This window comes from Schistocerca nitens, chromosome 4, assembly GCF_023898315.1.
Source record: "Schistocerca nitens isolate TAMUIC-IGC-003100 chromosome 4, iqSchNite1.1, whole genome shotgun sequence".
In the NCBI taxonomy this organism is placed as follows: domain Eukaryota; kingdom Metazoa; phylum Arthropoda; class Insecta; order Orthoptera; family Acrididae; genus Schistocerca; species Schistocerca nitens.
In genome coordinates, this window is record NC_064617.1 from 390,228,033 (window position 1) to 390,250,928 (window position 22,896).

The window sequence follows — 22,896 nt, forward strand, 5'->3', positions numbered from 1 at the left end:
AAAAGAACCATCAGCAATCAATAGGTGTTCAAAATAAAAGGGATGCCTCTGGAAATATTGAAAGGTATAAGGCAAGTTTAGTAGTTAAAGGTTGTACTCAGGTAAAAGGATATAACTATGAGCTAAGATATTTTTCAGTTGCTTGACTCACAACACTATGAACTTTTCTTGGTGTGGTGAAGGAACACGATTTCTTTATGGAACAGACGGATGTACAAAATGCATTCTTGCATGGAGAACTGACTGAAGAAATTTGTATGAAATTTCCTCAATAAGTGATGATTAAAGAAACACCTGAATGCAAACTCAATAAAGCTTGACATAGCTTAAAGGAGGTACCAAGGACTTGGAACTCAATATTTAACTGTTTGATGAAGGATATAGGGTTTCAATGTCTGTAAACTGAAAGCACTGATGATTATAGTACTTATTTGCTAGTGCATGTAGACAATATTCTAATTGCTGGGAATTGTAAAAGCAAATTTACTGACATTGAAAAGAAGGCAAAAGTAAAATTTCGAATATGAGAACTCTGAGAAGTAAATTATTTCTCAGAATAAATATATAGAGAATTTTGGCAAAATTTTTCCTAGTCAACGTTGAAAACTTGTTGAAAGGTTCAACATGGAAGAATGTAAATCCTATAAACAGCTAATGAATGTCAAACCCAGTGGAGATGCTTGTGGTGACACAGCTGGAAATAGAACATACACAGAACTGATTGGTTGTTTATGTATGTGATGACAGTTACAAGACCAGATATAAGTGCATTAGTTAACTATTTTGGTGGACATGAAAATAAACCAGCAGAAATCTACTGGAAATGTTTGAAACCAATTCTTCAGTATATTAAACAACACTTGTTGTTGGTCAGTGTGACAGAAAGGGAAATTCAAATGCTCTTTTATGCTATATTGATTCAGACTGAGGAAATGAAGAAAACAGAGAAGCTACAACGCGTTACAATCTCCAGGTTATTGGAAATATTGTTTGTTGGGCTACAAGGAGACAGGCATATGTTCCACCATCTTCAACAGAAGCATAATATATTGATTTTATATATTGTTTACCTAAATACCTGGTAATTTCTAGCATTAACGTAATCGAAGTTTTTGGAAATATTGTTTGTGGCGTGCAAACAGACATGTGTTTCACTGTGTTCAGCAGAATCAGAATATGTTACTTTTATATATCATTAATGTAAAAACCTGTTCATTTGTAGTACTAACAAGAATATTTATTAACAATATATTTGCTTTGATTTTTTAATAATTTGATGAAAGGACTGTGAAATGCATATATGTATATATCATGTGTTACAGCTAATAAATCATTAGCGAGTGTGTTTCTCATATCGATATTTCAAAAAAATAATCACTTGACATGTCATCTGATGTTCGGTGTTAATTATTTGATGGCGAAAATTTGACCATGTTTTCATCTTATGTCCTTCAATAAAGGCTGCCTTATCTGGAGTAGGATCATTTTGCTTTCGCCGTGTAATGACAGAATTTTCTTCTGTCGGTTATGCTACTTTCAGCAAATTCAGGGGACCTGTTCCAACGTGATTCTTCCACTTTTCGTTGACGATAAAGTTTAACTCTGTTTAGAAGTTTGAATTTGACATTTGGGTCAAAGATGTTCATCGAAGTAACAAGTGTCTCTGAGTAACCTAGATTCTTGCGAAGTGGAATTGTTGCGCGCTTGATGCAGCACTTGAATGTTGTTTATTAAATAGATTATGGAGATTCCCCTCATTTTTACCCCTGGAGTATTAAAAACGTTAAGAGATGCAGTACTGTGTTGTATTCTGTTCTGTAGTAACCATTTGACATACTAATTCAATATTGTGTTTGGCAATGGGACCTTGTTGAGTTATGCTTAAACCGGTGAAGTGAATGTCGTAATGGGTTCTGTACTAGCATATTTATATAGTAGGCCTGGATGGGTATACACTGTTAGAATTCTACATATGTAAAGTATTACATCAGCTTTCCGGCTGAGGAAACGCATGTAAGTGGTGGTACTGCTCAATGCCCAACTTTTTATTATATGCGTAAGTTTTGAGGTGCAGTATATTGCCAGCACGTTTTTCTGTGAAATGCGAAGTAAAATGTTGTATGGTACCAGGGAGCGAAGATTTTTTTTGTGGTGGTACTAAAGTGCTATGGCAATCGAAGCATTACTTTGAATGTACAGTCATGTGACAGCTGAAACTACGGTGGTTTTCATAACGTGATTGTTTCTTTATCGTCTGATGTTACCTTTCGACAGTTTGCTTCCTATATGACAGTCCTGATCCCACTCGTGATGATTTCATGCATTGTGTTCGCATTTGATGAAGGCCGGAGGGCGAAAGTTTACGTACTCAATACACTTAACATTATGGTATTTCTTAACGACACAAGGACAACTACTATCATTATTTAAGAGGTGTGGAGGGATTTATTTCCTGTGGGCAAATTACGAAGACAGTTACAATGCTATGTGTATGTAACTGAGAAATTACTGATGTATTGGCCGTGTTGCATGAATTTTCTATCAGCAGATACCAAATACAATTGGCTATCCAACAATTGGTTTTTGTGTGGTGTTACTTTGTGGAACTAGTCGCTAAGTGGGTTTTTGTAGCAATGCTACATGGTATTGTATACTGTATTGGTCCAGGTATTAGCATCATTGTAGGTTGTACAATTGCTATTAGGTATGTCAAATTAATGTGTGATGTAATTAAAAAGATAGTACACAGGCATTCTTACTCTTTTAGTTTGGTCGATTGCTCAACTTTTGAAGAAGAGTTGCTGTTTTTGCATTTTTAGAAATTCCTGTACAGAATAAAAATTGTGCTTTTATAAGGAATTCCTTTAGTTTGCTGTTAACTGGTAGCTCTGAAGCAATTTATTTATTCTGGTGTCTTGTTCAGTATTATGCCTCGATGGATTACACTTTACTAATAGCATGATGATCTGAAATACATTTGGTGGAAATCGGGTTGCCCTCTGAAACCAAAATTGTGTGTATCCTTGTTCTGCGTTTAATAATCTATTTCATAGTCTTACCCTAGTGAATCAGATTGTTTTAAGGATAAACAAACACGAAAAATTTATAATGCCAAGAACAGGTAATTGAGGTTTATAAGTTACCCCTTTTTAAGGCCACAAATGGTCATCTATGATCTTTTTTTCATTCTAAAGACATTGATGAGCCGAGTGGCATTTCAGTTGAAAAATTTATTAGCAAAGCATTCAATAGAACTGTGTGTAGTGTGCCTGCGCTACTGTTTACTTGTTGAAACTTTCAATAACCTCAGAGTTTACACCTTACCTTACAGGTGTATCCTTTTTTTCAGTCCCATGTAACCCCTAGAAAAAAAGGAAATAATAATTCGGCAGTAATGGCTTCTATGCTTTCTGCTTTTAATCTTACTTGGATATGTTTTTTCTTCTATTGGTGAGATTAGTTGAAAGTTGAGGTGTACAATACTTTTAGAATTTAACTACAGTTTGTGTTTAATCATTCTGTAAGCACTTGACAGTTTTTGCTGTTGAATGCACACATCGTGTGCTGGATGCAGATAATCATACACTACTATCACCATTGAAGTTAACAGATTTTTTAGGTGCTCATATGTTCTACTAGGTCATCCACACAAATCATAAAGAGTCATGGGCTCAGGATCGAGCCTCTAGGGCTTCATGTTTTATTGATAGCTTCTCTTAATAGAAACTGTGTCCAATTTTGTTGAAACATTTGACCTATCTAAAGTGACACCTTCTGTCTGTGCTTTCCAAGATATGAGCATAACCAGCTGTGTGCTACACCTCTCATATTGTGTAATTCTAATTTTTCAAGGAGGATTTTATGATACAAGACATCAAAGGGCTTTAAAAGTTGTAGAAAAATTCCTGCATTGAGTTCATGTTGGCCAAAAGATTTTCAAGCATGATCTAAATCCTCAAAGATTGACCTGGAGTGGAACTTATCTACATTCATACTACATGTGACTAACTTTGCCCTGTCTAATACACTTTTTATTATAGAAACTAAAACTGCAAAGCCAGTTCAGAAAACCTATAGCGCCTATTACCTAAAAAAAAAGTATGACGAGTACTTTGGTCAAATTATTTACATGAATCATACAAAACTGTGAATACTTTGAAGTCTTACCTTGGTAATTTGCGGTTGTCTGATGGATAAGCTGACTGTTTTAGTCCATAATTGTTGTCCTCCCTTTGTCTAAGTTCTGTTCGGTTTGAACCAGCCCCATAGATGTACAGTTACATGTGACTAATTAGATGAGTTGTGTAATTTTTCTTAATATGTGGTTCTGTACATATCTTTTTCCCCAGAATGAATTTAGTGTTGGATTTTTCCAGAGATTACAGTGTAAATAAATGCTGAGATGATTCCTTTGAAAAGATGTGGCTAATGTCATGCCCAGTTCTGCTTATATGCTCAGTCTAATGACTTTGATGTGAATATATAAAGTTCTAGTCTTCCTGCATTTTCTGAATACTTATTTTTAGTGGTAGAAATAAAGCATTCATAGGTAGCAATGGTGGAGTGAACATTGTTTCTGTAATACAAACATTGATAAGATAGGGTACAACGTCCTGGTTCTTACTACTTAGAAGCCATAAACATTGAAGACCATGGAAAAGTGGCAGGTGTAAAAATAATCTAAATTGTTGAATATAAAATAAAGTTGTCCAACACCATGCTTTACCGTAATTAATTCTGGAATCTTAAATGAGGCAGTGAAACAAATGTAAGAGGAAATCAATTTGTAAAATGGAAAGAAGTATCACAAAGATTTCTCTTTCAACACATTTTTGGATATGTCATCAGCTGCACTATGTACTTTCAGAATCTATTTTCAAGCTGAGCAAGTGAGGTGGACACGTGTGGTAGTTGAAATTTCGTCAGGACTTGATTTATGGCTTATAAACTGAATGTCAGTGTCGTGTTGGGTGTTTTACTATTCGTTATCAAAGTTTATTTGGAAAACTATAATTTTCTTCTTCTTTTTCTCCTCCTTCTTACTTATCTTCTGATATTTTATATAGATTGCATAACTTGAAGAACTTCTATTGTGGTTTTATATTGGTACACAATTTTAATCACAATAAAAACGAAAATTGAAGCAAAAAGCTTAATCAAGACATTAAGAAATGGGGAATTTTTCTCCAGTAGTTTTGCTGTAAATAGAGTACATAAAATATAGGCATTCAGAGAGAAAGATGCCCAACAAAGAGATGCAGGAAGGATAAGTGAGTAGGAAAGGGGAATGGATGGGTTAGATAGAGCCAAAAAATTGGAAAGGATGGAAGCTAATTTGTAATAGATAAAGCAAATGAGCATGGATCCAAAAGGTCAAAATTAAACATTATAATGCAGTATATAAATAAATAACTTTATTTAGTATAGAGAGTTTTGAATTACAGTTATTGTTAATATCTCATTTCATTTACAACAATTTGTGATGAAGATGAGATGAAATGATTAGGACAGCACTAACACCCATTCTCCAAGCAAAGATAATCTCTGACCCAGCTGGGATTCAAACTCGGAGCCCTGTGATTTAGAGGCATCAACACTAACCATTAGACCACAAGCTGCGGATGATTATCCGATTAAAAATATAAAAGCTCACATTAAACTGTAGATACGCCTATGACTGAATGAGTGAGTCATTTCAAAGGTAGGAGGAAAATAATTCCACATCTCCAATAGCATCATGCCTGTAGTAGAGTTGGCGAGAGGAGAGCCCTGATAGTCAACAGTGCTGTTGTCAGATGTAAACTGCAAAGCGCAAATGGCTGTAAGCGAAACAGTAGTCTTTATTAGAGCTGTGATAACAATGGGGTGTTGCCATAGAGACACACACAAAATTGTGTTACATTACTCAGAGGTGTGAAGCAGCTGTGCAAAGCCCACTGCATCTTTCAGGTGTCTTTTCTTTCACGACTACTGTCTTAAATTACTGTAGTGTTCCAAGCAACCTTCAAATTGAGAACAGGTTTCATTCATAATTTGAGAATCATTTTGTTGAATGTTTTATCTTTGCAGAGATAATATAGTTTTCATTTACAGGGATAATAATGTTTTATATGTAACTATTTTTAGGTGAGACAAAGCTAATCTCTCTCTCTCTCTCTCTCTCTCTCTCTCTCTCTCTCTCTCTCTCTCTCTCAAGTAACTTCTGCATGGTTGAGTGAAGGAAACAAAAAGATGTGGTGAACAGAGAGATGAGAAATTGTAGTTGGGTATAACAAAAGGGAAAAAGCAGGACAATTTTGCTTAGGATTGCAACTTGGGGGGGGGGGGGGGGGTGGACATCAAGATTGCCTCAGTGAGAGGAGCGAAAATGGAGATTGGTAGGCATGGAGAACTCAATTGTTAGGACCATTTAGCTGTTCAGATGCTGTTAAAAAAAAGCACTGTTGATTAGCTGTAAGTTTGACTGTAACTTATAACAGCAGTGGAAAAAAGATTGAACTGTACAGCATTTGACACCACAGTTAATCTGATTGGTCTTAGTTCAGGAAAAAAGTGCGTAGATGCAGAAACATGGTTTATTTTTTCCACTGTGAACAAGTTTAAAAATTAGTCTTTCATTTATTCAGTTAAAAAAAAGTCACATCAATACTGTAGAATTTTCGCCACATTGTATGAAACACTGAGCCCATAATCTGTGTTTAATGTATTATAGATTGAACATAAACACTTTGTACAAAAAAATGGAAGGTCTTGTTATATTGTTAACGTTTTAAAAGCCAAGCAATTGTGGCATGTTTTCAAAGTAATCCTCAGGCACTTAATTTGGGAACAGTGTTCTGTAAGATTGTGTGTATGTAAGTGATATGTTCATGATATTTACTGACTGTAATTGTGCTCTGCATTAGTCATTTTTTATCAGTTTGTTTTTGTGTACTAAAGTTATCTTCTGTTTGTCTCACAGGAAGTATATTATGAAGCTTGCGTACCTGTCTCCATCAGCAGTTATTCTGTTCCTAGCTTTATTTTATCGTCCAGAATGGGTATTATTCCTGTTGTTTGTTGGTGCTGCAGTGGTAGTGATAACTTTTGCTATATCTGCTTTTATTGGTGCTCATCTCAAGTCTTTATCAAAAATCCAAAGAAAGCAAGTGAAGTCACAGGATCTTGAAGCTCTCAGAAAATTTTTTACAGTAAGTTGTCTATCTTAAAATCTCCTCAAAATTTGTGAAGGAGTGTTCTGCAGAAAGGAGCGATAAATACATAAATTTTTTTTCAGCAAGTGGATCCAAAGCCAGTAAAACCAAGACGCTTACCTGTTATTTTTGGGCGGATGATAGATGATGCGCTTCAACACTTGCTAGATTTGGTTTTGAGAGATTTCATTTGTAATGCCCTCAACAGTATTGGCTTAAGCACTGAGGAATTGTCACAAGAAATTAAGTAAGTTCATTCAGAATATTCCATTTATGTGTTTCTTGATACATTTAAAAAACTTATAACACTAAAGCATTCCGTTGAAATTTATTATATATTAGATAGTTAAAATAAATAAATAAAGGAAAATAAACTCTGTTCAAGATACTGGCTCACTAATTTCAGTTTGGTAAGCTTTCAGTAATTTGTAAAAGGTGTTGAAGTATATGATGGTACTGGTAGAGCCTGATTTCATACATATTGTTGTCACACAAGCCAGTCTGTGTAGTCGAAGTTTGCAGCAAAGCATGTTGGCTTTCAATCCACAACAATTAAAAGCAAGTTATAATACCACAGAGTTGGTGCTAAATGTAATCAAGAGACCTGCCACTGTGTGACACCATCGCAAACTTCCTTCGCTTCCTTTCTAAATTACCCCATAAGCTTTTTATTTTTTTGCAAAAAAGGTACTGCTCACTTCAAGGAAAACTGGTTTGCAACACACAAGCAATTCATTTGTAAGAATTAATCTTTAAATTCCTAATTTGTATAGCGCTTGGATCACACTTTCCACAAGCACTGTCACTCTTTGTATGTACAGGGCTATTACAAATGATTGAAGCGATTTCATAAATTCACTGTAGCTCCATTCATTGACATATGGTCACGACACACTACAGATACGTAGAAAAACTCATAAAGTTTTGTTCGGCTGAAGCCACACTTCAGGTTTCTGCCGCCAGAGCACCCGAGAGCGCAGTGAGACAAAATGGCGACAGGAGCCGAGAAAGCGTATGTCGTGCTTGAAATGCACTCACATCAGTCAGTCATAACAGTGCAACGACACTTCAGGACGAAGTTCAACAAAGATCCACCAACTGCTAACTCCATTCGGCGATGGTATGCGCAGTTTAAAGCTTCTGGATGCCTCTGTAAGGGGAAATCAACGGGTCGGCCTGCAGTGAGCGAAGAAACGGTTGAACGGGTGCGGGCAAGTTTCACACGTAGCCCGCGGAAGTCGACGAATAAAGCAAGCAGGGAGCTAAACGTACCACAGCCGACGGTTTGGAAAATCTTACGGAAAAGGCTAAAGCAGAAGCCTTACTGTTTACAATTGCTAAAAGCCCTGACACCCGATGACAAAGTCAAACGCTTTGAATTTTCGGCACGGTTGCAACAGCTCATGGAAGAGGATGCGTTCAGTGCGAAACTTGTTTTCAGTGATGAAGCAACATTTTTTCTTAATGGTGAAGTGAACAGACACAATGTGCGAATCTGGGCGGTAGAGAATCCTCACGCATTCGTGCAGCAAATTCGCAATTCACCAAAAGTTAACGTGTTTTGTGCAATCTCACGGTTTAAAGTTTACGGCCCCTTTTTCTTCTGCGAAAAAAACGTTACAGGACACGTGTATCTGCACATGCTGGAAAATTGGCTCTTGCCACAACTGGAGACCGACAGCGCCGACTTCATCTTTCAACAGGATGGTGCTCCACCGCAATTCCATCATGATGTTCGGCATTTCTTAAACAGGAGATTGGAAAACCGATGGTCGTGGTGGAGATCTTGATCAGCAATTCATGTCATGGCCTCCACACTCTCCCGACTTAACCCCATGCCATTTCTTTCTGTGGGGTTATGTGAAAGATTCAGTGTCTAAACCTCCTCTACCAAGAAACGTGCCAGAACTGTGAGCTCACATCAACGATGCTTTCGAACTCATTGATGGAGACATGCTGCGCCGAGTGTGGGAGGAACTTGATTATCGGCTTGATGTCTGCCGAATCACTAAAGGGGCACATATCGAACATTTTTGAATGCCTAAAAAAACTTTTTGAGTTTTTGTATGTGTGTGCAAAGCATTGTGAAAATATCTCAAATAATAAAGTTATTGTAGAGCTGTGAAATCGCTTCAATCATTTGTAATAACCCTGTATTTATAAAGTCCGTCAAAAAATCCTTGACCCAGCAAAGGGAATCTGCCATGATCGCGTTGCTTACTATAGGTTACTGACAACAGTTTGTGAAAGACTACACAACAATCGTATCAAGAACTATAGATAACTGACAGAAGAATCTGTTAGAGAGCGACAAAAACATGCGTGACGATGCCACAAGCAAGGCATGTGCATGTAAATGTACTGGTAAGCAGGTACAGGATGCAGCTTATGGGTGGCTTAACCATATAGGTGCCTGCTTGCTAAAACTACATTCATATGGACATTCTTGTGCACAGAACTGCATGACCATTTCACGAGTGTACCGTGACTGTCAGGGATCCAGTAAAACATCAAATAGCTGACATCGATGCGGCCAGAAAAAGATCCTGGAAGAAAGGGACCGATGACGACTGAAGAGAATCGTTCAACATGACAGAAGTGCAACCCTTCTGCAAATTGCTGCAGATTTCAATGTGTGACCATCAGCAAGTGTCAGCATCCGAACCATTCAATGAAACATCAATATGGGCTTCCAGAGCCGAAGGTCCACTTGTGTACACTTACTGCACGACACAAGGCTTTACCCCTTGCCTGGGCCTGTCAACAGTGACATTGGACTGTTGTTGACGGGAAACATGTTGCCTGGTCAGATGAGTCTCGTTTAAAATTGTATTGAGCAGATGGGTGTGTACGGGTATGGAGACGATCTAATGAATCTATGGACCCTGCATGTCAGCAGGTGACTATTCAAGCTGGTGTAGGCGCTCTAATGGTGTGTGGGGCATGTGCAGTTGGAGTGATATGGGACCCCTAATATGTCTAGGTATGACTCTGACAGTTGAAAAACACATAAGCATCCTGTCTGATCACCTGCATCCATTAATGCCCATTGGGCATTCTGACAGACTTTGGAAATTCCAGCAGGACAAGGCAACATCTCGCACATCTAGACTTGTCAGAGTGGCTCTCCTGAGTTTAAACAATTCTACTGACCACCAGACTCCCCAGATATGAACATTATTGAGCATATCTGGGATGCCTTGCAATGTGCTGTTCAGAAGAGATCACCACCTCATACACTTACGGATTTATGGACAGCCTTGCAGGATTCACGGTGTCATTTCCCTCCTGCACTACATCAGACATTTGTTGAGTCCATACCACTTTGTGTTGCGGCACTTCTGCATACTCGCAGGAGCTCTACACAATATTAGGCAGGTGTACCAGTTTCTTTGGCTCTTCTGTGTATTTTCGTCCTGTCCTCTCAACTATTGATTGTCAACTTTTAAGTTCTTCCCTAAAAAAAAAAAAAAATTACCTGTGTCATCAAATTTTTAAGCTACTAAATTTGCAACTGGGTAACACCATTCATAGTTGTAAGAGCTTTGGCCTTTGTACGAGATGAGAAATTTAACTGGTTGCCACATCTAAGATATCTAAAATGCTGATCTCTGAAGGCAATAAAATACACTGAGACACGTCACTGACAGGGATGTCTATTATATATTGTTTTTTTACAACACAGTTTGAAAGTCATTTGCACTGATGGATGGAAGCAAGAAGAGATAATCAGTTGCTTGGCTGATTTTGTTAGCAATGGCCTTAGGATCCTCATTGCGAAGAAGCTGTCAGAGTCTGATGCTGAGCTATATGTAATCATGAAGGCACTGCAGGTGGGCATATTGAAACAAAACAGTAACCTTTTTTTCATCTGTTGGAGCCCGTAAGTGCCCTTCAAAGTCATCAACAAATGTATCCATCCAACAAAGTGGTCCATAGAAGCCAGTAAATTTTCATGTTATAGTTTTGATGGAAGGAAATTTCATGTTACTGCATGCTAAGGCGTGTGGGAATGAGGAAGCTGATATCCTAACCAGAGGTGCTTCTGAGGAATCTCTGTGATGCAGCGTGCCATCCCATTTCATTATACTTCCTAATCTGTTCAGGTAATAGTCATGAATATGTAGAGAGGTAGTTTCAATAGATGCAGAACACCGTGCTACCTGTAGTGAAGCCAACTACAAGGCCATGGGAACCATCAGTCTAGTCCCTCCGATGGAAAAGTGGTGCAAGAATACCACTAAGAGTAGGAAACGAACAGCCCTGTAACTTAAGCCCACTTTGGAAAGACTCACCAGTTTTAGTTGTTTGCTTTTGTCTTCCAGTAAGAGGTCAGCAGTTCTGTTATCAGCCTATTCTTTACTTTAGATAACAATGATATGCGTGTCAAAAAGTTTTAAGATTTTGTGTATTATTTGGACTCCTGTTCAAACTGTTTGGTAGAATATTTAAATGTGGATTAAGAGTGGCTGATTAGTTGGAAATAATGAGCCATGGCTATCTGAACCATTAACAATATGAAATCAAATGAAAAATCTGAGATCGAATAACAAGACTTTCTATTGTTATTTGATCCAAGATTTTCCATTGTTTGAATTATTATTTTACAATTTTGAAAAGCTGCAACTCTGTTTTTAATTTTATTTTTGTCAAAGACTGAGGTTATTACTTACATATTGTTAAGAACCTTGATTGATGTGCATGTGTTTAAATCTTCACTGTGTTTTTCTATTGCGACCCTCTCTTTAGACCTCAAAACTTATTAACACAAACAGCTTCTGTAATGAGCTAATGTCAGATTAGTCCATGAATCAGCAGAAACAGTTCTCGGAGGAATATCTTGTCACAAAAGAAACTGTTTGGAGATTGCTCCAGTGTAGAAAGACGAGATCCCAGTGCCACTAGCTGGGTGACACATATTCATAAGCAAAGTCCCATTTAGGCAAGAGGTGGTGGAAACAAATTCAGCTTCCATTCCACTAAATACACTGTAAGCAATAGGAACTGCTGAGTCCTCTTGTAGAGATGTTTGCAGTACAGCAAACAGAGACTGAGGCAGCCTTTTATTTGGCATACTATGGATACCTGTGTGACTGGCCTGCAGTAGTGGCTGTTCCCACCAGAGCTGTCCACACCAGATGTGTGTGACTACACATATCAATAAATTTGGATTATTAATTTGTCCGATAGGTTACTAACTTTACTGTTCTGTCACACAAAAAAGGACAAATACACTCTCTTCTCTCAAATGCTGTTCTCTTCATCAACTGCAATGGACTTGGCTGCAAAATTGTGTACATACATGATCAAATCTAGTTTGGTTGTGATCATGTGTGCTAAGCAGCTGTGCCCAGTGAGTTTGTGCCCATACAACAGCTTGAGCTTTTGATTTTTGTGACAGACCATAGCAATAGTGCCTACAATGTTTTCTAGAAAATGCCCAAACTAGTTTGTATTTTTATTGTTTCTTTTCTGCATATATCATAATTTTAGTAGTACAGAGGTACAATGCCTAGCCCTCCAGGGTGGTGGTTTGATTGTTTGTTGTTGTGGTCTGCTTGTAGTTCCTCAGTCACTGACTGATCTCTAAAAACAAAGATGATGTGACTTACCAAACGAAGCGCTGGCAGGTCGATAGACATACAAACTAACACAAACATACACACAAAATTCTAGCTTTCGCAACCCACGGTTGCTTCGTCAGGAAAGAGGGAAGGAGAGGGAAAGACGAAAGGATGTGGGTTTTAAGGGAGAGGGTAAGGAGTCATTCCAATCCCGGGAGTGGAAAGACTTACCTTAGGGGGAAAAAAGGACGGGTATACACTCGCACACACACACATATCCATCCACACATATACAGACACAAGCAGACATATTTAAAGACAGAGAGTTCGGGCAGAGATGTCAGTCGAGGCGGAAGTGCAGAGGCAAAGATGTTGTTGAACGACAGGTGAGGTATGAGTGGCGGCAACTTGAAATTAACGGAGATTGAGGCCTGGTGGGTAACGGGAAGAGAGGATATATTGAAGAGCAAGTTCCCATCTCCGGAGTTCGGATAGGTTGGTGTTAGTGGGAAGTATCCAGATAACCCGGACGGTGTAACACTGTGCCAAGATGTGCTGGCCGTGCACCAAGGCATGTTTAGCCACGGGGTGATCCTCATTACCAACAAACACTGCCTGCCTGTGTCCATTCATGCGAATGGATAGTTTGTTGCTAGTCATTCCCACATAGAATGCGTCACAGTGTAGGCAGGTCAGTTGGTAAATCACGTGGGTGCTTTCACACATGGCTCTGCCTTTGATCGTGTACACCTTCCGGGTTACAGGACTGGAGCAGGTGGTGGTGGGAGGGTGCATGGGACAGGTTTTACACCGGGGGCGGTTACAAGGGTAGGAGCCAGAGGGTAGGGAAGGTGGTTTGGGGATTTCATAGGGATGAACTAAGAGGTTACGAAGGTTAGGTGGACGGCGGAAAGACACTCTTGGTGGAGTGGGGAGGTTTTCATGAAGGATGGATCTCATTTCTGGGCAGGATTTGAGGAAGTCGTATCCCTGCTGGAGAGCCACATTCAGAGTCTGATCCAGTCCCGGAAAGTATCCTGTCACAAGTGGGGCACTTTTGTGGTTCTTCTGTGGGAGGTTCTGGGTTTGAGGGGATGAGGAAGTGGCTCTGGTTATTTGCTTCTGTACCAGGTTGGGAGGGTAGTTGAGGGATGCGAAAGCTGTTGTCAGGTTGTTGGTGTAATGGTTCAGGGATTCCGGACTGGAGCAGATTCGTTTGCCACGAAGACCTAGGCTGTAGGGAAGGGAATCCATGTGGAATCCATTCCACATCAAACGGTCCCTTCCCTACAGCCTAGGTCTTCCGCTCCCGGGATTGGAATGACTCCTTACCCTCTCCCTTAAAACCCACATCCTTTCGTCTTTCCCTCTCCTTCCCTCTTTCCTGATGAAGCAACCGTTGGTTGCGAAAGCTAGAATTTTGTGTGTATGATTGTGTTTGTTTGTGTGTCTATCGACCTGCCAGCGCTTTCGTATGGTAAGTGACATCATCTTTGTTTTATATATATATATATATATATATATATATATATATATATATATATATATATATATATATATAACAGAGGGAAACATTCCACGTGGAAAAAATATATCTAAAAAGAAAGATGATGAGACTTACCAAACAAAAGCGCTGGCAGGTCGATAGACACACAAACAAACACAAATATACACACAAAATTCAAGCTTTCGCAACAAACTGTTGCCTCATCAGGAAAGAGGGAAGGAGAGGGAAAGACGAAAGGATGTGGGTTTTAAGGGAGAGGGTAAGGAGTCATTCCAATCCCGGGAGCGGAAAGACTTACCTTAGGGGGAAAAAAGGACAGGTATACACTCGCACACACACACATATCCATCCACACATACAGACACAAACAGACACAAGCAGACATATTTAAAGACAAAGATCTTTAAATATGTCTGCTTGTGTCTGTATGTGTGGATGGATATGTGTGTGTGTGCGAGTGTATACCTGTCCTTTTTTCCCCCTAAGGTAAGTCTTTCCGCTCCCGGGATTGGAATGACTCCTTACCCTCTCCCTTAAAACCCACATCCTTTCGTCTTTCCCTCTCCTTCCCTCTTTCCTGATGAGGCAACAGTTTGTTGCGAAAGCTTGAATTTTGTGTGTATATTTGTGTTTGTTTGTGTGTCTATCGACCTGCCAGCGCTTTTGTTTGGTAAGTCTCATCATCTTTCTTTTTAGATATATATATATATATATAATCTCCTGCATGAAATGCATTAGAAATGTTGCTGTGTGCAGGCACAAGGTGAATCAATCTCTGTTTGGAAACAGCTAGAAACTTCTCAGACCAGAATGCAACTTTCACATGGAATGGAAGCACCAATCTGGAGGGGTCGGGGAGTGGAAGGTATAACAGTGTATGAGTGGTGGGAGAGAGGTGCACTGTTTGGCGGAGTGTGCAGGGACTAGACTTCCAAAAGGCAAAGGAAAAGATGGGTGGGTGCCTTGACAGATGGCAGCACACAAAAAGGATGGAGACAGGAGTGGGAAGGAGGTGAATAGGGCAGATGATGTGGAAACTATTGTGTGGGGGATGTGGGGACAGTATGTTACTGTAGGTTGAAGCCTAGATACTTACAGGAGCAGGAAATGTTTTTTAAGCGTAACTTCCATCTGTGCAGCTAAGAAAAGCTGGTGGTGGAGGGGAGGATCCAGATGACTTGGGTTGTGAAGCAGCCATTGAAATCAAGCATGTTTTGTTCAGCTGTATGTTGTCCCACAGGGTGGTCTACTTTGCTCATAGCCACAGTTGGGTGGTAGCCATTCACCCTGGTGGAAAGCTGGTTGGTAGTCATACCAGTATAAAAAGCTATGCAACTATTCCAGCAGAGCTACTATATGACATGGCTGCTTTTACAGGTGGCCTGGCCCCTGATGAAGTAGGATAAACCTATGACAGGACTGGAATAGGAAGTGCTGGGTTGATGGATTGGGCAGGTCTTGCACCAGGGTCTTCCACAGGAATGTGATACTTGTGGCAAAGGATTGGGATTGGGAGTGGCATAGAGATGGACTAGGATGTTGTGGAGGTTGGCTTGGCAACAGAGCACCACTTTAGGAGGGATGGGAAGGATCTTGGGTAGGATGTCCCTCATTTCAGGGCATGATGATAGTCAATCAAAGCCCTGGGGAGGTATTGGGTGATGAAGGGGGTACTCCTTTGTGACTGGTTCTTGGGGGTAATGGAAGGATTGGGGATGTGAGGGGAAATGGCACAGGAGATCTCTTTGCGGATTAGGTCTGGGATAGTGCCTGTCTGTGAAGGCCGTGGTGAGACCCCCAGAAAACTGGGCAAGGGAGTTCTTGTCATTGCAGATATGCCGTCCATGGATGATCAGGCAGGATGGAATGGTGACAGCTGTAGAAATGTAAGTTACTTTTGGTGCTTGGTGGTTTAATGTAGACAGAAGTGTGGATGAAACCGTCAGAGAGGAGGGGGTTTGCATCGAGGAAGATAGCATGCTGGGTTGAAGAGGACCAGTTGAAGCGGTTGGAAGAGAAGGTGTTGAGGTTGTGAAGGAATGAAGATAGTGTGTCTTGAACTGAGTCCAGATCATGAAGATATCGTCAATGAAAGTGAACCAGACTAAGGGTTAATCATTTTGGGAGGCTAGGAAGGCTGCCTCCAGATGGCCCATAAACAGGTTGGCATCGGAGGGTGCCATGTGGGTGCCCATGGCTGCACCGTGGATTTGTTTGTATATGTTATGTGTTAGGATAAAGTTAGTAAGGTGTGTGAGGAAAGAGATAGTGGGTTTGGAGTCTGAAGGACGTTGACAAAAGGTAGTATTCAGTGGTAATAAGACAATGGGCATGAGGGATGTTGGTGTATAAGGAGATGACATCAACAGTGGTGATTAGGGATCCAAGAGGTAAAGGGATGGGGATGGTGGAGAGCAATTGAAGGAAGTGGTCAATATCTTGGATGTGGGGGGCTAGATTATGAGCAATTGGTTGGAGGTGTTGGTCAGTGAGTACCAAAATTCTTTCAGTGGCAGCACAATAAAAAGCCACAATGGGCTGACCAGGATAGTTGGCCTTGTGGATTTTGGGGAGCATGTAGAAATTGGGTGTGCAAGATGTCATAGGAGTGAAGAGGGAAATGGATTCCAGGAAGAGGTTATGGGAAGGGCCTAAGGCCCAAAGAAGGAATTGGAGGTTATGTTGGTCTTCTGTTATGGGATTACTTTGGCAATGTGCATAGGTGGAGGAGTCAGATAGTTGGCAGAGGCTCGTGCCAGGTAGGCACCACGATTCATAGCTGGGAAGATCTTTAACATCCCCCGTGTGATAACGTGTTGCACAGTTGTGATAGACTTGGATTCTTCAAACAAAAATATAAAGTGAGCACTCTTGGAACTGGTAAAGGCAGCCATATTTGCTTCAACTGCTGCTAGTGCTTGTGATGCGTTATTCTGTACTAGCATACTACGTGAGTCAAAATGTGTGTGTGGGGGGGGGCTACTAATAGTCCAGCCCTTATGTTTCAATATCTCCTGTTTTTATGTAAGTGGAGATTTATCTTTAGTAATTTTTTGAAGAAGCAATTGGCTATTATAATATGTGACCTTACTGGTGGAAACCCATCACAGGTCTTCAGACAACTTCCTCCTTTCTGGCTTCTTTTACACTCACTGATTTTCATCCCTTGTTACACTCGCATCTGCAATAACTTTCTTTGATAGTTTGATAGTGTTTTGTTGAACACTAACCTTTTCAGGTATATGAAAGAAGATGCTGTTGGAACTACATATATTTTAATCACTTACTGCTTGTTCACTGTTTTCCGCATTTGACTTTGATTTTACTCAGTTCGTATTTCCAAATACTGGCAGTTTTTAAAAATGTTGGTGTCTTTTTTGATAAGTTTTTTATACATCATTTGAGTTGCTTGTAAATTATATTCTTTGTTTGGGTGGTTAGAGATTTGACAGCAATATGACTTAAGAAATATAACAAACTTATATATATATAATCTTGTAGATAAACATTAGCTGTAGTTTTCCTTGTTTTGCTTTTTTACCCATACATTCACAAATTATTTGTACATTTTAGGGAAAACATATCTTTACCAGTGTAGCAACGTGTCAAGCGGTGTGCATGCCACACGAGTATCTAGTGGCACACTTAATGAGGATATGAGATACTTCGTTTGTTTCTTACATACAATAAGGGAAAGGCAACCCTTCACCTATAGTGGATCAATGTGTGGAGTACAGAAACATTACAGAAAACAGCACTCACACCAGCTTTCAAAAACAAGCTCTTTTTCTAGCTTTTGCTAGAACAGGCACCTCACATTTATATAACTGATTCGCCTCGATGGCAATGCATCTGCAACTTCAGTGTGGATGCATATTTATGTTCGAAATCCAGTGGGAATATAAAAAATTGGGAAGCATGGAGGACATGGACAGGGACTGTGGATAGGTGGTACTAGGTGGAAATGTGAGTCAGTAGGGGAGCGTGCCGAGGTAGTCCGTGCATTTGTGATAAACACTGTTTCTGGTTGGCGCAGTGATTAACACATCTGCATAGAACACGGGAGATCCCACGTTTAGGTCCCGGCCCAGGACATATTTTCGCTCATTGCTGCTGATTCCACCTGAAGTCCCGATGCAGCTGATGTCATTAGTTCTTTTCCTTTCCTTTCCTTTCTCATCCCTCCACCTTCAGTGTACATTATACGTATCACAGTTGCAGATGCTATGTGGTGTCTGTTCTTTCTGACATGTCTGAATTCATATAAACAAAAAGGAGCAATAGGCCTTCAACAAGTATAGATGCACAGCTACTATGTGGGGTTCAACAAAATTGGCTGAAATGAGGTCTACCAACACTGATTCAGTAGGTCATTGGCTTCAGGTTACAGACATAAGGCAAAGATGTAAAATACCAAATTGTAAGGAACAGACAGTATTCATACGTTATTACTGTAACATTCATCTGCGTCTAACGAAAATAAACTGTTTCTGAGAATTTAACGAATAGTGCTATGTTGTGTTCTATATAATTATTTAAAATGTTTGCTACTTCGTATTTTTCACTCTTAATCGTGTAAATCCTATCAATAAATCATCAAAATTTCTTTTACTGACTTACATGTTGTTAATGTCTGATCTCTCAAATGCCTGTTGTTGCAAATATGTGACATAAACGAATATAACTGACAGGTATAACATAGCTCAGATTCACCTTTATGTATTCTATAACGCTTCATTACTGGTTACAAAATATGATTTTTGATTGTTTTTTAAGTATAAATTTATTCGGGTGTTGGGGCTTATAAATTTATTCGGGTGTTGGGGGTTAAGGTGAATGCTGGAATGTTTCGTCTGAGTAGGTAATGGCCAGATCCTTTTATAACTAAGCATTTCTGGTATCTACAAGATTGATGGTGCGTTAATATATTATTTTCCTTCCTTCTAGACTTGTTTGTGTGTACATTTATATTTCATAATTCAACAGACTGTTCCATTTAATCTACGGCTGTGATTTCTGTGCATTGATCATCATCATTGAATGTTCAGTGTCTAATTCAGTTAATTTTGAAATTTTTGAATTATTTTCAGGAGCCTTGTAAATTATAATTATTGTAGTTTTATGTTTTCATTAAGTTTGAGCAGCAGAGCATTTTTTTTTTCAAGCTCTCAGTTTAATATACTTCTTAGGAGAAAAAGGTCTGTTGTGCTCTACAGAATATGTTCAGGCTTTGTAAATGCTTATTGGCGGAAGATATCATCTCTAAGATATAAAATGACAGAAAAGAAATATATTTACGCATTCTGTTCTAATCGAAAAACACCTTTCTCATTCTAGGGAGGATATGTGGAAAGTTGTGTCAAATCTCCAGGAGAGGATGTCTAAAGTCGATCCATCAAAGCTTGTTGCTGTGGACATAGTTTGTAAAGTGACAAAACACTTTGAAATGATACGAAAAGTACAAATTATGGAGTGAGTAACATTTCACCATTAAATATTACACCTAAATATTTCAAGTTCCTTAAAGAAAATGCCATTTTTCAGAGATGAAGAGAAGGCTGCCTATCACTTACCTCCTCATGTGTTGTCGGTGGATAAAGAACGTGCCTTTTTACGAAAATTCACTGAGAATGCAATGGAATTGCTGTTTCCTCAGGGTTATACAGAAACACGAACCATCAAGCTGTTACTGAGAGAGCTAATTACCTGTAAAGGTACTATCTTAAAACATTTATGGCAATGTTGTAATGAATACTTGATTATTAACAATCTGTGATACCATTGCTACCATATTTTCCCCTTGTTTTAAGTGGAATGTGTGATATAACACTAGATTAGACAATGAGTTGAATCTGCAAAATTTCAAAATTAAATAATGGGGAATACTACTTATTAATTTATCATTCCGAGTTTATTTTGCTGTCCAACTGTCAGAAGAAGAAAGGGTGTGGCTGTAGACATTCAACAAATGAGGATTATGATTAGTATATTTAACAGTTGAAAGGACCAAAAATGATGACAAATATTCTAATAATAAAGCAGGACAATTTCTGAACTGTGAAGTTACCTATTTATGTCTTCTGCTTTCATAACAGAGCAACAAATATTTCAGGCGCATGTCTTCTGTGATATCTGTTTTTCTTTTGCTCATCGTAGTAGCTTTTGTTTTTTCATATTGTTGTCATTTACAAAATTAGTCAGTTCATATTGTTACATATTTTAAATTGCAGTACTTCACCCAGCTATTGAAATTATCACAGACCCTGATTACATTAACCAAAGAATCCTCCTCTACATTCAACATCAAGCTCAGAAAGAGACAATTCGAAAAAAATCATATACCTATGCTCCAAGCTTTCAGGATTTCTTAAAAATGATTAAGGAAACGGATGACCCAGAAGTTTTGAAGCATATAAGGTAAAACATGTTATTTGTATAACAAATTCAATGTTTTGAACAACAATTTTTTATTGAATAAGTTAAGTGACTGTCAGTGATGTTAGTAATGTTTTAGTTCTTGTACAGTGGATCTTTCATTGCGATCAGTTTTGCCTTCATTGTGTGACGTATCAGTCTGCTGACCGAGAAGAATCTAATTTTTGTTCAGCAAGTACCACAAACCTCCTTTAAATCCATACAAATCATAAAAATGTGTGTATGTATATTACGGTATATTGATAATAACTGAGGAAGACAGGACTACAAAAGTTGAAGATGTGTGTTTGTATGTTTGTATGTTCCACATCTCCTAAACCACTGGGCTGAATTCAACCAAACGTGGTACACATATCACTTGCTTTCGGAAAGAATCACTGTGGAATGCAAGAACCACCCACCTATCAAAGGGGAGGGGGTGGGGGTGAAAAAGCAGTGTAGCCCACAATACATGAAAGCCCATACTTTAATCATCCAGTATTTGAGAATGGTAGCACTTAGAGACTTGCAACAAACTTTACACATAATTTCAAATATGTAAGAAACTTTTTCTTGCTGACGACCACCATAAGATGATGAAAGGCAAAAAGTTAATCGCCTAAGTCATTTTCACTGTTTTTGCAGTAAAACTGCCACATGAAATGCAACTTTAAATTCATTACTTCTTTACTACTAATTGTATTTGTGACACATTTTGCAGACAGTATTCACATATACCATAGAATTTACCAGAAAAGTTACATCATTGTACAATGCATAGTTCAGGAGATATGATGTCAAATACTGAGGGGCATGGCAAACTGCCGCATCGTGCAAGATGCTTAAATTTATTTCATTGCTACTAACTGTATTTACAACACATTTCACAGACAGTAGCCACATGTACACTGGATATACCTGTAAAATTATGTCATTGTACTGCACACGTAGCTCAGGAGATATGATATCATAAAGATTGAGTTTCCTGAAAATGAAACTGCAGGGTGAAATTTGATAGACATGGAGGTGAAATATACATACATATATGTGTGAAGTTTTTAAATATATGTGAAATCTACTCACATGTACGTATGCAGGCAACACTATGGGTAAAGAGCCTATCCTTGGCCCCTGGAACGATTTCATTCAAATATGGTGCACATGTTAATTACAGTCTTGAAAGAAATACTGTAGGTGTTAGAATTACCAGCGTTTTTTTGGCACAAGTGTGTGAACATTGAGAGACAGAGTGTTGGATGGATGAGCAGATGGCACATAAAGGAAAGGGGAGGAGATGGACAGAGAGATAGGGGAAGAGGAGATGGAGAGAGAGGAATTTGACAAAGGGGGGAGATAGGTGGGGGAAAGGAAAAGATAGATGGAGGGGGAAGGAGCAGATTGATAGGGATAAGGGGAAAGAGGAGATGGACAGGGAGAGGGTCAGGAGGAGATGAACAGAGTGTGGGGCTGGAGGAGATGAGAGTGGGGGTAGAGGTGACAGACAGAGAGGGGGTGGAGGAGGTGGGCAGGGAGGAGGTGAAGAACAAGATGGACAGTGAGAAGGGGGAGGAGGAGATGAACCAATAGAAGATTGGAATAAATACGTACCTGAACAACACCAGGTACTCAGCTATTTTCGAAGATCACTGGAGAAGAGCTGAATGAACAAGTGTTAACATACATTCCAAATTCCACTTCTTTACTTTGAGCAGTAATTAGCAGTTTATAGATTTTGAACCAAACATTGCTTTAATCTATATTACAAAGCTACTAACTCAGAACCCAGTACCACTTGCAGGTTGCCTTTCCAGCGGCTTTTGGGGACAACAGAAATTTGCTTTTCAGTATTTTGTGTGATTATTGACTGAAATTAAAATTTTAAAATTCTGGCATAATTTACTCATTAGGACGTATAATATTATGTTAAAAGTTTAACACAGTAAGATAAATATTACAGTTAGAAACTGTGTGTGTGTCTTGAGGAAGCATAACTGACGGCATGCAAATACTCAGTATTTTAGAATGCACTTAGTGACTTCCAGCAGACTTTAAACAAAATTTAAAACCTTTTCTAAACTTTTTAACAATTAACTGATTTGTAAAGTAATCAGACATTTGAAATTATTTTGTACATGGGATTTCGGCTCTCTCAAGAATCAGAGATTTACTGGTAAGAACCTAAGTGAATAGAATATCAGTAAACTAAAACATCCAGACA

At 39.0% G+C, this 22,896-nt stretch overlaps 1 protein-coding gene across 1 annotated transcript in view; it reads left to right on the plus strand.

The window, feature by feature from the left end:
- The first annotated feature begins 1,652 nt into the window (after positions 1-1,652).
- Positions 1,653-22,896, plus strand: part of LOC126252442 (sorting nexin-25) — a 187,901-nt gene continuing 166,657 nt past the window's right edge. The window contains exons 1-6 of the mRNA XM_049953335.1: positions 1,653-2,013; positions 6,962-7,190; positions 7,277-7,440; positions 19,602-19,736; positions 19,809-19,978; positions 20,495-20,681. Coding sequence (XP_049809292.1) covers positions 2,012-2,013; positions 6,962-7,190; positions 7,277-7,440; positions 19,602-19,736; positions 19,809-19,978; positions 20,495-20,681 — 887 coding nt within the window. The 5' untranslated portion in view covers positions 1,653-2,011. The remainder of the gene's footprint in view (positions 2,014-6,961; positions 7,191-7,276; positions 7,441-19,601; positions 19,737-19,808; positions 19,979-20,494; positions 20,682-22,896) is intronic.